Source organism: Colius striatus, chromosome 6 (genome assembly GCF_028858725.1).
Source record: "Colius striatus isolate bColStr4 chromosome 6, bColStr4.1.hap1, whole genome shotgun sequence".
In the NCBI taxonomy this organism is placed as follows: domain Eukaryota; kingdom Metazoa; phylum Chordata; class Aves; order Coliiformes; family Coliidae; genus Colius; species Colius striatus.
In genome coordinates, this window is record NC_084764.1 from 499,588 (window position 1) to 515,307 (window position 15,720).

The following is a 15,720-nucleotide window of genomic DNA, read 5'->3' on the forward strand; positions in this document are numbered from 1 at the left end:
TGTGCTTTGGTCTGTGCTTTGTCCCAAGGACGTGACACCAAATGGTGGTCTAAGCAGCTGTCTCCTGCTAGGGCTCGTTTTTTCTCATCTTCACTCATTTTCTGATAGTTTTGTGAAGGCAGAGTATACGACACAAAGAACTTGGGCTGTACTTTGGCTGACCAGTGCAGACAGTGAGACGGTCACCGCTGTAGGGTAAGAGAATCAGAGCCACCTTTTGTCTGAAGAAGCAGCTGTGGAGAAGGGCCAGAAGTCAGCACGTGGGAGTCTGAAGGGCACTGTGGTTACTTACTTCACAGATGAGTTTGTCCTGTGGGTTGGTTTTTACTGTGTGATGGGTTTTTCCACCACTGGATATTTTTATACTTGTACTTTCTGAGTAGGTGAAGATGGAAAAATAGATTGGGGTGTGAGGTTTGGGTCTGTCGGTTTATCTTCTTTTATTTTCTCTGCCTTTTGGTGTCATTGTTAGAGCTCTGCACCAAAAACACAGGCTAAATGCAATGCAGGTGGAAAGCAGTGATCTTTATGAGTTGTGCCAGTGAACCAGAGAGCTGCACAGCCTGAGCAAGAGGGAAAGTACTTTCATTCTTATTGCATGGTGTGCCATTTTTCTCTAGCTCAGTGTTTTAATTCTTTATAAATATTTTCTCTGTACTTTTGGAGAGTTTTTTTCCTCCCCTTTGATAAGTCAGGCTTTTATCAAGATGTTTTGATGTTCAGATTTGAAGTATTTGGACACTACTTCTCTGTTTTGCTATTTTGCTGTTGTATTGTGCATTAATCTCTTTTTTGCATTTGATGGGAAAGGAGTTTTGAATTGATAGAGATTACAAAGGGTCCCAGGAGTGGAGATGAACCTGCCAGGCAATGACTCTTTTCATCTGGAAAGACAAAAATCTACGTGAGGATGTAGAAAGGGTGGAATTCATTGCCCCGTGCAGTCTTACCAACAAGGAGCAGGTTATTTTTTTAATCAAGAGTGTAATCACGTTCTGCCTGCAAGGCCTCCTTGCATTTAAAAATGTTGTTTTAAGAAGTCTTTTCACTTGGTTCAAAACACTGGTCTAGTTATCCCAGTTTTCATAGGATGAGACACTAATGAAACTGAAGTTCATTTATGATTAAATCCCCTTCAACCACATTTGCAACAACTGGGGCTCGGTTACTTGGGGATTTAGTCTTCAAAATGGTACCTCTGTACGTGTAGAGGATGGGAAAGTCTTTGAGACCATGTCTGTACTTGTAATTCTTTGGCTGGACATAATAGGAAAATCCCAGAATCGGTATTGAGCTGAATAGCTTTAATCCTACTGTTTCCTCCAGTGGCAGGTTGTATAAACCCACTTACCCCATCCTGCCTAGATGTGGTTTTTTAAGGCCACATTTGAATATAAATCTGTTTTCTTAACATATCATCTTTCCTTCCTCTGAGACATTTACTATCTTTTTGTGTTTAGAGCAAGGAAAAGGAATGAAGCATGTGCTGTCACTGCCCTTGAACTTCTTTGCAAAGCTGCTGCTGCTTCCCCCTCGGTTTGCTTCTTGTTGGTTTGCCTCTCTGCCTGCCTAACGCATCAGCTTGCAGGAGGATCCCTTATAAAATGCAAACCTTTCCTGTGAGGCATTCCTTTCCACCCTGTAAAAAGTTTTTGCTGTAAATTTGTTCCAGGCTTACCAACCACCTTGCTCCAAAGCCATAAATTTGAATAACTTCACAGGAGAGGATTTGCCTGCCAGTGGGTCACACAGCCCTCTGCAGACGGGGGCTGACACAGCGTGGTACAGAGGGCTTTCTCCTCTATAATGAAATAAAATTAATGACAGCAATTAGCTTGCTTGTTCCACCACAGGCCTTGCACCTCTAGCACTTCTGTTCACTTTGGGACAGGTTTTAGGCCTGGAAGGAATGTAGAATTAGGAATTGCTGTGGAGTGATATCTCTGTAATAGCAACAGGCTGCAGACATTTAACTGCTTAAATGCCCAGCTCAGGTTTGCAACAGCAAGATGTTGCTGCTTCTGTTAGCTGATAGCAGAAACACATCATCTGAGGGAAGTTTGGATGTGGATTTTGCAGTTGTTTTATGCCAACAGTAGCTACTCGAATGTCTGGGCTTCTTGCCTGTTTGAGGGGCCCCCAAGCAGTGGTGAGTGAGTGGCTTCTTGGTGGCGTGAAGCAGCGGCTTCCAGCTGCGTGCAGGGGTGCAGTTACAGCAGCTCTGAGGGGAACACCTCCACATGCACCAGAACTCACTTGAATTTTGTGATTCCTACCGTTTCTAGCAGGTGGGAAAGAAGGACGGTGTTGACTACAGGAGGAACTAGCAGCTTGTTGCACATGACAGCCAGAGGATTGCAAAACTTTAAAGCTGCTCCACTGTCTTTTATTCTCCCTTTTGCCTCTTTGTACAGTAATCACATTTTACTTCTGTGGTGCTAGCACAAAACCTAAAGTCTGTAGAACTTAATGAACTTAATTCACTAACTTGGTTTAAGTCATCTTAAGGGAATGGAATAAGACCTCCCAGGGCCCTTCCTTAACACCTGAACCTGTTCTCTCCTCTAGATGGCAAATTTAAAGCTTAGAAAATGTGTAAGACGCCTGATGACGTGAAGCAGTGTTCTCATTTTTAGGTCAGAGTGTTGTGGCACCACATTCTGTCTCTTTAGCTTCTGGTTTTGTTGTGTCATTACATGCTGTTGGTCTCCTGGCCTGCTTCCCTCTACTCTGTGCCCATAGAAAGTTGTTTTGCTTGGGGATAGACTATCTAAAGAGGAAAAAGCAAGTGTCTCACATGCATGGTGCACCTCCAAATACCTAGAAAATGCAGTGTTCTCTCCAGAGTATCCTTAATTCTTGTCACTTTGTCTAAGTATTGGAGGGTGAGGTGGAGCACTCACACTGCAGGTGTATAAATAAATAAGAAAGGTAGGAAATTCATGCAGTAGTGCCATCTGTGAATTAGCAATTGTGATTACTTTGCATAGGAGATGACCTGAGATAACTGATTAGTTTCCATGCTGAAGCCTTTTCTGTGTTGCAATCCTGATGAATTTTCTTTCATCTTTATCCTCAGGAGCTTCTGGAAGTGGGACGAAGGAATCTGGTGGTGTGACAGCAGCCCTTGGCAACACATGGAGTCACAGTGTCAATACCAGGCTCATACTACAGTATCATGACTCGCCACTAAGACAGGTGAGAACTTAAAGGAGATGTAAGTGCTTGTTCAGGTGAGTTGACTGTGTCCTTCAGACTCTGGTTGTGCCACTCATGTCGAGAACCTGTCGCTCTACAGTCAATTGCTTATTTGGGATGGGGGCAATCAGTGTCCTTTGCTTTTCTGGGATGGGCAGTGCTCCAGTGCCTCCCTGTGTTAGAATGGCTTTATCTGAGTCAATGGCCTGTTGGCACAGCCATTCAAGTTCCTTGAGCTTTTAGTGCATTTCACATTGTGGAGGTGAAGGAAATGCTTGAAGTGTTTTCCTGCACAGGGATTTTTGAGGCAGGAGTAGCAGGCTGGTGTTTTTACTGCCATGATTGTTTCTCTGTCATCTTTTCCACCCTTTGTGCCAAAAGCTGGCTGTGACAGGACAGGGAGCACTCTGTCTCCTGCAGCTGTTTGCAAGTGAAAGCTTGCTGCCCACACCAGCAGGCTTAGCTTTGGGCAGTAAGTATAGTACCAAATTTCCAGAAATACGCCTGCAGAAAGGAGAATGCTTGCCTTTCTCACTAAGTCACTTCATGCTTTTGAGTGAAATATAGTGGCATTTTTAACTGCAATCTTCACCTCTTAACTAGAAAAAAAACCCAAAACCCAAATGTGAGAAACTAGGAGGCAAGAGATTTGGGGTTTGACTGGGGGGATATTTTTGTTTGTTTTTAAAAACGGCAGAACTCATGATTTCATCTGTCCCTTGGGATGTCTGTGGTTATAATCTCTTTTGGCTTTGTTCTGGTTTTGCGTTGATGTAACTCTTTCCAAAGGCTCAGTCTTCACGTTATTGATTTTCTGCCCATTAAGGTAGAGAGCTGTCAGAAAAGTTCCTGTGTGAAATTTGTACCATCTCACTCCTACAGCATTACTGCCCACCTGCCTTCAAGTTTATGCTTGTGCTCCTGGCTTTACTGCCACAGCACAAGGTTCCTCACCATCAGGTTGCAGTCTGTAGAGCCAGAGGAGAGGATGCCACCTTGTTTTATTCTGCTCATTAGAATAATGAGCAAGTAGGGGGTACTGTGAAGTCCTCTGGACTCTCAGGTTAAGTGGAGCAAGCACAAGTAGAAAAGGCTTCTTCTGGATTCCCTTCCAAAGACTGTGCACAGTTGTACAGGAACGTACTCTTACTGCTGCTGCTCTTACAAGCTCTCTGTGTTCTGCTTCTTATTCTGGTCTGTAATGAGTTCTCCTTTTCTGCGTGTGGGTACAAAATACAAAGCTGTTCACAAATTTCCTGGGTTGCTTTGGAGGTAGATGAGAGGTAAGAGTTGGCAAATGGAAAAGGGCAGAAACTGGGCTCTCTGCTACTTCATGATGCACAAAGTTGGCTAAAAAGGATTAAGAACGTTCCTTTGGTGGTGGAAAGATGGAGCGGTTTTCCTGAAGGATGTTCACACTTGAATGTAGATTTTTCCTCATTTTGTTTGAGATGTAATAGATTGGAAGTGTATGAAATGTTGTTTTCAAGCCTTTAAAGTTCCATTATAAGAATTATATTATGGTCTACTTAAAAAACCACCAGGTTGTATGGGTTGAAAAGTTGAAATGGGTTTGTCAGATGCACCACCTTGCTTGCATGGGAAGCCATGGGCTCATTCTGTTTCAGTTAAGCAGAAGAACTAAATCTACAGTGAGGAAAAGCAACCTTAAGGTAAATCATCATCTTTCCTGGCACCGAGGTCAGGCTGACAGGACTGGAGTTCCCAGCATCCTTCTTGTAGATGGGGGCCACGTTTGCCATCCTCCAGTCTGCTGGAGCCTCCCTGGTAAGCCAGGGCTGCTGGTAGATGATGGGGAGTGGCTCAGCGAGCACTTCCACCAGCTTCCTCAGCACCCTTCGGTGGATCCCATCCAGCCCCATGGACCTGTGTGTGTCAAGGTGGAGCAGCAGGTCACGCACCATTTTCCTCTGGATTATGGGGTCTTCCCTCTGCTCCCCTTCCCTATCTTCCTGTTCAGGGGGCCAAGTACTCAGGAAACAACTGTTACTGTGATTGAGATATAGGCTAGAGCTTTCAAGCCATGGCGGGTGAGCTGTTGTGTGGCAATTACCTTGATTCAGGTGAAGTGTTTCAAATGCATAAGTATATGGTGACTCATTGTTAAAAAACAAAAGCAAAACAAAAACCTCTTCTCATACAGACTAATGCCAGACATTACTTTTGTTGTGACCTTGGTTACAGACCAGCTGTTTTCTCTTGCTCTGCTTACTGTCATCTGAATAAGCCCTGAATAAGCATTCCGAAATTGCGATGGTGAGGTAACCATGGTACTTGCTGGCGTGGGGAAGGGCTGGGAGGGAGCCAAGGGGAATGGTGATGAAGTTTTAACGTTTATGTGACTTGCTAAGGCCAACTGCTCTGATTCTTTGCCTTAAATTTGTTGTGATTTTTGTGAAACAGTTCTTTTGAATCGTGCAGATCTTTGTAACTGCAGCAGTCATTGAGAAAATACATTAAAAATAGGAATAACGTAGCTTGTTGCAGTCATGATGGTTTGAGAGTGTAAGTAAGGCCAGATTTATGTCTCCCTGTAAAACACTGAAGGTGGCTGTTATGTGTAGCTGTTGGACAGCTGTCCTGTTTTAAAGATAACACCAGGTGAGGTTTTCATCCATAAAAAAAGGAAGCAAATAAACCACAGGAAATGAACCCATTTCAAGCAAGGGAGGTAGGCTGTGGAGAAGAAACTTTCACCAAGTACCACTGTCTGAGGTTTCTAAATTTTACCTTAATAATCAGGAGATTACCAAGCACAATGTTGAAGTTTGAAAAAATGGCATCAGCTTTTACGTATCGAAGCGTAATGGGAGACTGAGCCACATACTGTAAAGGTTCTAATCACTCCAGTGAGATGGCAGTATTTGCTGGGGGAGGCAATGACATGTATTCAGACAGAACACATACTGAAATCACTCTGAGATGGAGGGAATAAGGTCTAACACAAATAAAATACAAACAACATAGCTGTGTCTTCTATTGACATTGTAGCTGTTCTGCCAAGGCTCTACATAAGATGACAATGCTGGCTCTTGCATGTGAGTTCAGCAGTGTTGTGTTTGCTTGTCTGCAGAGACTTTGCTTTTAGGAACAGAACAAAGTGAATACAGGAAAAAAAAAAGTTGGAAAGGGCTTTTATTTGTTTCATGTCAAAAGCATTTTGCAGCCACTAGTGTGGGTGAAGAATATTTATGCTGTGGTCTAGGACTTGCTTGAATCCCAATCTTTTTGGCCCAAGTATGGGAATTTAGGATTATGCCTTTACATCACAGAAGTATGAAGAACACTCTTGTCCAAAGCAATGAACGCAGGATGGGGAGAGCACACTTGTGGTGTTCTTTTACAGCGGATTAATTGTCTTTCAACTTAATAATGTAGAGCTCTTTCATGATTTAGAAAGCCAAAAGAAAGGAAAGAAAGAGTATTGACTGAGTAAAGGTTTGAGACGCACCAGAAATAGGCATTGTGGTTGAATTTGCAGAGGATACATAAATGTCTTGCTAAAACTATGGTGAAAAAGGTTCATAGAGATCAGAAGAGTACTAGAAATGATAAATCCCTGTGGCAATGCATGTGCTGATTAAATACTTCAGAATGTGTGTTCCCTATGTTGTGCTGGTGAAGTACACCGAGCTGCTTTGCTCCATGTGGTGATGAGGGCTGGGTGCTGTTTGGATCCCTCCCTCTGCAGCCACACGGGCAGAGGAGCCAGCAGCATCACTGAGCTTGTGGCTCTGTGGAGGAGAAAGTGCGCAGCTGCTGAGCCTCCCTGCTGCTCCCATTCCTTCCAGGCAAGTCTGGCAGGCTGGGTGGAAGCAGCCATGGATTCTGAGAAGAGCTGCTCCGGTGCTATTGTACTGGTACTCCCTGAGGAGTCCCTTCCTGATCCGGGACGCATGGTTCCAGCGATCAGGCAGCGTTCCAGTATGTGTCGTAAAGAAGAATTGTGTCCTTCAGCCCTTGTCTTATTTTCACAACCAAAGTCAAATGGAGCAGTATGGAAGGCTCTGGAAAGCTACATAAACTTCCTTTTTTTCCTCATTCTTCTGTTTACCAGTAAGTCTGATGAGTGACCATAAGTTGCCACATAGGAGAATTCCCCCAGGAGGCTGTGTTTATGTTACTTGACTACGTTATGCAGCCACGGCACCATCCTCTGTTCCCCCTTCTCAGTCGTGTTTCATTGTGGTAACCAGGACATGCTGGCTGGCTGGCAGCTTTCCTGCTTAGGAAAAACTACAGGCATTTTCTCCTGAATTACCCTTCATGTTGGACAATTACCAGGGCTGTGGGCCTCAGAAATATTATAGCATAGGAAATGGTCGTGGCCAAGCTCTTGTGAAGTTTCCTGGCCTCCAGAGGACCCTCCACTGGGAAAATGAGGAGATGCTTGGAAACAGAAAAGATGACAAAATTCATTTTACAAAGTAAGGAATAAGGCGTGTGGCAGGGAGACAGAAAGCACTCCTGGGAAGAGGGGCTTCACAGGGTCTGGTGTTACAGGAGCAGAGGGGAGCCGACCGGCCCCGCATGCCCCGTCTTTCACGCTGGGGAACTTGCACCGGAAGCCTGGCTTAAGTGGAAGTGCACTGGAGGCAGCCTGTTTTTGTGCAGTTCCCTGGCCAGATCGCCACAGCTCAAACACATAAACATCTGGGATCGCATTTTCTTTTCCAATTAAAGCTTGGAAAAGTCACCCAATATTTGCCTGGGCAGTGCAGTCCCCTGCCACTGAAGTTATGTACGTCAGGCAGGAAAAGGCACTCTGATTTAGAGGTTTCAGGGGTCTGCTCTACGTCTGGGACAGGACAGCTAAGCAAAAGCAGCATTTTGTTAGGTCTGACCTATTGCATTCAGGACAGTCGTTGCTCTGGAGCACATCAGGGCAGTTCACTTTGGAAAGTTTTGCTTTTCTTCTCCGTGACTGTCTTTGATACTCATTTGAGGATTTAGTAACTTCTCCTGAAGGCACTCAGTCCAAGCATATTCAGAGCTCCTCATTATCGTGCCTGAAGCCAAAGCCATGTCTGAGTAGCAGTATGTATTGTATTCTGGGCTCTCTGACTCGAAACCCAGTGTTCGGCGCATCACAAGGTTTGAATCAGTTTGCAGATGGGTCATCCGTTGGTACCAGTTGTCTGGGTGGGCACAGCCTGAACACATGGTGCTCTTCTGATTTTATGAGAGGGGAAGGAATTGACCCCACTGAATAGTTGAGAAAACAGTTGAGCTGTTGCTTATTGACCCTTCTGCTGTGCTCTCTGGGTAAGGGAAAGCAGGATGTCTCTCGAGCTGTGCGGACCAGACAGAAAATTAATACAGTGAAGTTGCTGCGGATGTCTATCTCCATGCCTGATTTGGTCTGAAGCAGAGGAATGCTTACATGATTCACATGTAATTGCTCAATAAAAGAGTGGCAAAGTTAAGGAGAATCCTGTTTCCCTGTCCTGGCATTATGCACCATGAAAAAGTCCTTTATATCTGTATTGCTTTTTAGAAGCAAGATTTGAAGCCAAACAGCCATAGCAGGGCTCAAGGTTTGGAGAGTGTCCTCTTTCCTGGACTTGTCCACTCCCCTGTTTCTCCTCTATTCTTAAAAGATTCTTGGTTTCATGTCTATCTCCTTTTGTTTGTTTTCCTTCCATTTCTTTCCTTTGCAAGTATTGAATGTCTCCTCTGGGAGCAAGCCTAGCCACATGTGCATGCAATGATGGTTTATTTTTATTGGAGTCGTTGCCTGTGACTGTTAGTCATTACTATAGAAAGAACTGCAGTAACAAACTGGTCTGAGAGCTTTTTGTTTGTTTGTTTTTTAATCTGTTATTTAAAGTCCTGTTTTGTTCATGGCAATTGAGAGTATTTACTGCCATCAGTAAGACACTGAGCATTTGGAGATCCGACACTGGTACCGTCTGGCGTCCTGTTGTGTCTGATGTTGCAAAGCACAATCTCATCTTCCTTGCATGTTGTTTCTTTAGGTCAGATTTTCAACCATCTCCACCTCTGCTACCTAAGCAGCTCAATTGGCCTCTGCCCGAGGAAGAACTTGTGGTTGCACAAAGCTAGTGCAGTCACTGACTGCTGTTACAGCCTCTTGTAACAATACAGGGTAAAGCCAAAACACCAGCAAACAAGGCCTGCCTGGGATGAAACGGCTGATCCAGAAAAGGCAAATCAAAAGCGGTATAAAATGGTTTTATCTCACTTGCACTTCTAGTCTTGACGTTGGATCATCAGCCCTATTTCTTCTCAAGTTATCACACATTTCTGTGTCACCATGAGCAAGACCATCTCCTGTCTGTCAGGTCATGTAAGAAATTCCTGGTCCTTGTTTAAAGTGAGTCTGTAGCATAAACAGTAACATTACTGGTAGTTAGCTTAGGAGCGTATGCTTAGCATAAGTTGAAGTCAGAGCTTAGCGATACAAGCAGCCTAAATAATGTCACATAACAGATACAGTGGTGTAAAATCAGTGAATATTAATTGACCGCTTTTCAGGTCAGAGTGTAGCACAGTCAGGAAAGGTGAGTGATCTGCCTAGGACCTTACTCCAAAAGTTGCCACTAGGATAAAGCAAACAGGCAAGAAGTGATTTGTCTGATATTTGGCCAGTATCAAATAGGTTTGTGATTTCTAGAAGTTGGTTATAAATATTTCAGAATCTCTGCTTCCCGCTAGCACAGACTCTTAAAGGTATTTGATCTCTTTGACTTTAGTTTAATGTGTCATGCTGACATTTCAGGATTGAGATTTCTCAGAATTCTTTATCTCACGTTGAATCCATCTCGTGTTTTCCTTCGAACTTTTCAAAGCTTTCCCTTCATTCTTTTCTTTACTCAGATCAATGTCCACTGTTGCTATTTCCCCTGCAAAACTGTCTTAAATGCATCTGCATTTCTCCCTCCCTCGCTTGTTCCTAAGATGTGAGACAGGGAGTTCTTGGCTTTGCAGGCTCAGCAATGTTTTTTAGTATGTGCAATTTGTATACATTGCACTAAAAGAAAATAAACAGATGTGCTGCTACATTTTGAGGGTGAGACAATAGCAGGATGGTCAGCAGCCTTTTGAGCCTGATCATTTTGCTGTTGTTTCCAGATGTGTGCTAATGGACATTTTTAGGACATACACACAAACTCTGCCTGCCTACTTTTCTGCACTAATTGGTTTGGATTTATGGAATGCCTCTCATAAAGTGTCTCTAGCTGCCATTAGTACTCTTCTATAAAGTACTAGAAAGGAAACTCATTCCTAAACAGTTTCCTCTGGACTGGATTTTCTTGTGGGGAAAGAAGAGATACGATCCATTTAAATCGCTCTATAAAGAGTTTTGTTGAGTTGTGGCCCATTAGGCTGGCCTTGATGAAATCCTTTCCAGACAACTGACATCTCTCAGGTGCTGTGCGCGGCACAGATGGAAACTGTAGCTCCCTCAGAAATCATTTTATCCCAAATTGTGACTTTTTGTAATTTATTTTTAAGCCCTTTTTTTACACGTACAAAAGTGGCAGGGGCTCGGAATCTGCTTCCAGTGCTGGTGATGTTTGTGGCCCCAGCTCTCATTGTTGGCTCTGTAGTGTTCAAGACACTTAAGCTTTCTCTGTGTCAATCCACCAAGTTTGTTTTTACCAGGCAGAATGTAAGTGTGGGATCTAGATGACTAGGAAGGCTGAAGGATGACTGGATTATATCTCATACCCCTCAGCCTCTCTGTTTTTCCTCTTTATTCCCAATCATTGCTCAGCCTGCCCAGCCTGTAGCCTTTTCTACTGACAATAAATACACAGGTGCAGACAGTACTGCTGGGGTGGCTGAGCTGTCTTCTGACTGAAAGGAGAAAGTGTGCATAGAGAACTTTTCCTTACACTCAGGTTTGGAGAAGGATGTAAAGCAGGGTTTAGTAATTTCTGTAAGAGAACACAAGTCGCTTTTAAAAGCCTTTTTAAAGTCTACAGATTAAGTACCATAAACAAGCAAAATGTTGTTACCCCAAGAATCGTTTGTGGTGAGAGATCAGTAGGTTGTTCATAGGTATATCCTGCAAGCTTAGTAAATGACTGCGTGATACCTAAACTACATTCTTTTTACTGGAATACTGGAAGTGTACTCGAGTCACTTTTTGCTTCTGCAACAAGGAGCAGTTGTCTCCCAAGGTAACTGAAGTCTCAGAGAGCTCCAGGGTCTAATGAGCGCCAGTGTTTGCTGAGGCTTGGCAGGAGGCACAACTGTTTTTCTCATCCTTGTGAAAAGCCATCCCACTGCTCTGAAAGATGCTTTAATGTGAAGAGAGGGCAGGGATCAACTTGTATACTCCCGTGTGAAGCCTTGATGCCACTGCAGCATTAGTACCTGTTGGGGAGCTCTTGGTTCTCTCCTCAGGTACCTCTCCTGTGGGCTGGAGGCAGAGTGGGGTTGGGAAAGAGAGCTGGCCCTGGGAATGGAGTCACAGCTCCTGCTCAAAAGTAATCTGCCGCTTTCGTTTCTAGAATATATCAAATTCCTGCACATCAGGGCCCAAGAAGAACCAGAAGGGAGGGCAGAAAAAACAGGAGGTCTGCTGGGATATCTGATGCAAAATCAACTTGGTTGTTTTCCTTACTGGCTTTTTCCTGGGCTCTGTTACAGCTGAAAAAACAGCCCTTCTAATCTACAATAAGAAGGGAAATTCTGGCATGAAGGTTGTCCACACAGACAACTTGGCACAATTAGGGAAAGGATTTGTTTAGCTTAGAACTGATTTTATTAGTACATGAGTCTAACCTAACCCTGAGAGATCGTCTTTTCCCTGTTGAATGTCAGGGTTGACGGTGTAGGTTTCCTTCTCAGTTCTTAGCTATTCTCTTCCAAGTGATTGTGGTGTAACTGAAGAGTTCTCCAGAAAGGCACCAACCGTTAGCATGGATTGTTTACTGTAACAGGACAACCCTATGAATCTGCAAAAAAGCCCAGCAAGCCAGCGCTGTTTCAGTAAGGGCAGCAAGCTTAGTGAGGGCCGGACTGCTTGCACAGGTCTCATGTGTTTGGTCAGTAAATCTGAGTACCAAACATGTACTGACTGCATGTGTGGTTTTGTTGTTCGTTAAGTCCGTAGTGCACGTATACACATCTTGTCAGTAGGGACGGTGAGATAAGGTAAATCTAGTAGGAAGGAACTCTTAACGGGAAACTTAACATAGAACAAAATAAAAGGAGAAGTATCTGTTCACTGATAAGAAGCAGCTGACATACTTTGAAAGAGGGTTCAAATGGTTTCGCTTGTGTTCCTCAGTCATTGCTAAGAACCAGTTTCTTGTAATAGTCTCTGAAAAAAAAAGGAGGAAGGAACTGAACGTCTTTCCAGTCTAAACGGAAACGGTGTGTTAAATGTTAGTGCAGCTGATTGTCTCAAATGAAATATCTTAGTCCGTTACTTCTGTTAAAATCATCACTTTTCCATTGTGATTGGGTTTTTTTTAACTGTGTGAGATCTCATGGTCCAATCAAAATCATCTAAACATTTCACTGTTTGGTAGTTTTTCATCCTGACGTTTTGAGAACTAATCTGATATAAGACAGTCTCCTTCATCAGCTTCACTTTTCTTTGGCAGGACACTGGCTTGGTTTCTGGTTAGCAGACTACTTTGGAAAGTCCGTCCAATACATTTTCCAATTCATCACTTTCCTTGTTATTGACAGGGGATGTTGTCCCAGTAATTAGTATTTTCTGCTGGGCTTCTGCAATCAATTTCTGTGATGCATCTCTTCCATAAAGCTTATAAACAATAAACCTCATTAATAAATATACTTTCCTTAATTAAAAAACAAACTTCAATGTCCAATTTTTCTGCTGTACAATCAATTCTCTCTCAGCCTTTTGTTTCTCAGCTGCTCTGCCTGTCTCCCATTTATATTCTTTCATCTGATGGCATCCATCCAGTTTCTATTTGCTTTTCATCAAGGTGACATATTTCCTTTTCCATAGCACCTCCATGTTCGTAACGTGCCTCACAGCAGAAATCATCTTTGAGTCGTTCAATGTTTATTCTACATTATTGTAACAGAATAACTATTTCAAACCTTCATTTTTTTTTCCACATTGTAAAGGTTATTTTTCTCGGTAAGCAAACATTCAAAATAAGGCAAACACTTTGAAAGTTCTGAGCTGTTCCCATGTCACTAAAGAGAAAGCTCATTCTGAGCCTCAGAGGTGGCTGCAGCAGTGGCCTTTCAGAGGGGCTCTGGTGTGCTGTTGAGAGGATGTGATTTATTATGTTTTTTCATTGCTATACTTAGTTATACACACATTGTAACTGCATAAAAATGCAGTGATGGAGTGTACGTGGACTGTTGGAATGCCCATCCGTTTGCATGTACAGCTGTGCCTAGCACACATGCATGTATAGGTTAGTATTAATGTGCGTAGCACTGCACAGAATGCCAAAAATTTGACCTTAGATGTCAGATTTGTAACTGTTTCACATCGGGCCTTTCTGATTAAACATCCAGCTGTCCTGGGAGACACTGTAGCTGAGTGTTTGTGCAGCAGCTTTTCCACCCCGTCATCTCCATCGTGTTCTCAGAGCCGAGGGGGTGAGCGGAGCTCCGGCAGACACTCTGCTTTCCTCCTGGCAGAGGCTCCTGCCTGCCCTGTGGCTCTGGGCATCACGACAGGCAAGGGAATTTGGGCCTTGTCAAGGTGCATCACGGGTGTGGGATGTGACGTGCCCCTCCTTTCTCCGGGAGTTTGTTCCAGAGAGAACAGTAATTAACACGGAAGAGGAGAAGGTGCTGCCACAGCAGTTTTCCTGCTTGGAGTAGTTCACAAACGTGTCGCATCCTGAGCGATCCTCAGCAAGAACCAAACAGCCAAGCCATAAAGCCTGGCACATTTGTGTGAGTTTGTTACTGCAGGTCCCACATCCCCTGTGCTGCCAACATGCCCAGAGCTCTGCTGCATCATCTTTGACAGAGGACAGCTCATCCATTACTGGAGCCAGAGAGCTTGGGGTGTTTCTGGTCTGGCCACAGAGGGACAGCACACCCAAATGACCTAAATTCAGTCCAATTAAAATTGATTTTAATTAAATAACAATAAATACTGACTAATATTTTTTTAAAAATAACTGGTAAATAAATATTAGTTTAATTGTGTCTATTTATAATGCAAGTATTAATAATAAATTAATAATGAATGACAAATGATAAGCAAATTAGAGATTGCTAAATTTAATTGTACTGTACACCGCAAGGGAATTACCGTTCCTGTTTTGATACTCCAAGATCCTTGATAAAGCTTGACTTGGTCATTACACTTTGTGCAAAAAGGTGCCTGCAGTGGCATATTACCATTCCTGGTGTGGTGACCCACGGATGTACCATGCTGCCTTCAGGGGCCAGGGGAAGACAAGGGGTGAAGTTCTTGGAGGAGCCAGGGAGGTGAATCTGTGAAACAGGTAGTGGCCATTAGCATTGCAGTACACAGTGGCAGTTGCAGTTCTGCCTGTATTTGAGTGCAGGGAGGATTAAGTTTAACAGGATGCCAATAAGATAAGCAATACTTGCTGCTTTCATGTCAGTGGGTTTTTTAGGACATGTGAATCGTTTTAAAATTGCAGCATGATCTACACCTGAGTATGAGAAGACCTCAACTGCTTAGAAGTGGCAGGGAGTACCTTGTTATTTCTGTAGCATGTTTTACTACTTCTGGAAGTTAAACCCAGTGAGATTATTCTATGGATTTGAGCTCTAATCAGTATGTTATAAAGACATGTACTTACATATTACTTGTTTGTTTTGCAGCTCCTGGTTGCAAAGTCCCCTGTTGCTCCCTTCTCTGCTTTTTTCTACACCATTGAGAAATCAGGCTTGGTTCTTCAAGGTAAGGCCAGAGCATTGATTGTTTTGCCTATTCAGTTAGCATCCTTTTACTGCATTTGATGTTTTGTCTTGGATTATAGTAAATCATTTGTCAGATATCCCAATGGATCTAAGAATGAGCCCTGAAATTATTAAGTCAAGGTTCCCTGTTTTCCTTCAAGGTAAAGTAGTTTGTTTCTGACAGCATTGCTCCTGTGGAATAGGTTTCTTCAGGAAAAACATACTCATCTATCACTAATAAGCTGCTCTCATAAATAGTTCTTTAGCAAATGGCTTGACATCAGTAAAAATACAGGAAATTAAAACCTGTTCTTTATTTTTGTGATGATTTTAATGCCAGTTCCTCATGGTCTTAAATGATGCTCAGATTCTCTCGGATATGAGGTAGTGTACTGAAAAGCTGGATATTACTACCAGGATGGCAGGACACTAAGGTTCCTCGGGTCTGTGTTCTAAATCACACACTTGCAGACCACAGAAAAAAGGCACATTCAGCTCTTCCCTTCTTTTCCTCATTCATCCCAATAAATCTTCCTTTAACATCCTTACTTTTTGACAGACATTCATAGATCAGTTTTGTTTAGCTGCTGTCTTCTGATATGCAGCCTGGCTCCTGACGGCTGTTTAGCAGACTAAATAAAACCAGCT

The 15,720-nt window shown here is 43.2% G+C and overlaps 1 protein-coding gene across 8 annotated transcripts in view; it reads left to right on the top strand.

Annotated features, from left to right (window-relative positions):
* The window catches only part of RAD51B (RAD51 paralog B), a 311,046-nt gene that overhangs the window by 147,255 nt on the left and 148,071 nt on the right, over positions 1-15,720 (top strand). For all 8 annotated transcript variants that reach the window (XR_009818893.1, XR_009818896.1, XR_009818895.1 and 5 more), the window contains exons 9-10: positions 3,080-3,198; positions 14,995-15,073. Coding sequence is in view for 3 of the 8 variants with exons in the window: in XM_061997842.1 (XP_061853826.1) it covers positions 3,080-3,198; positions 14,995-15,073 (198 nt within the window). In the remaining 5 variants the exon portion in view is untranslated. The remainder of the gene's footprint in view (positions 1-3,079; positions 3,199-14,994; positions 15,074-15,720) is intronic.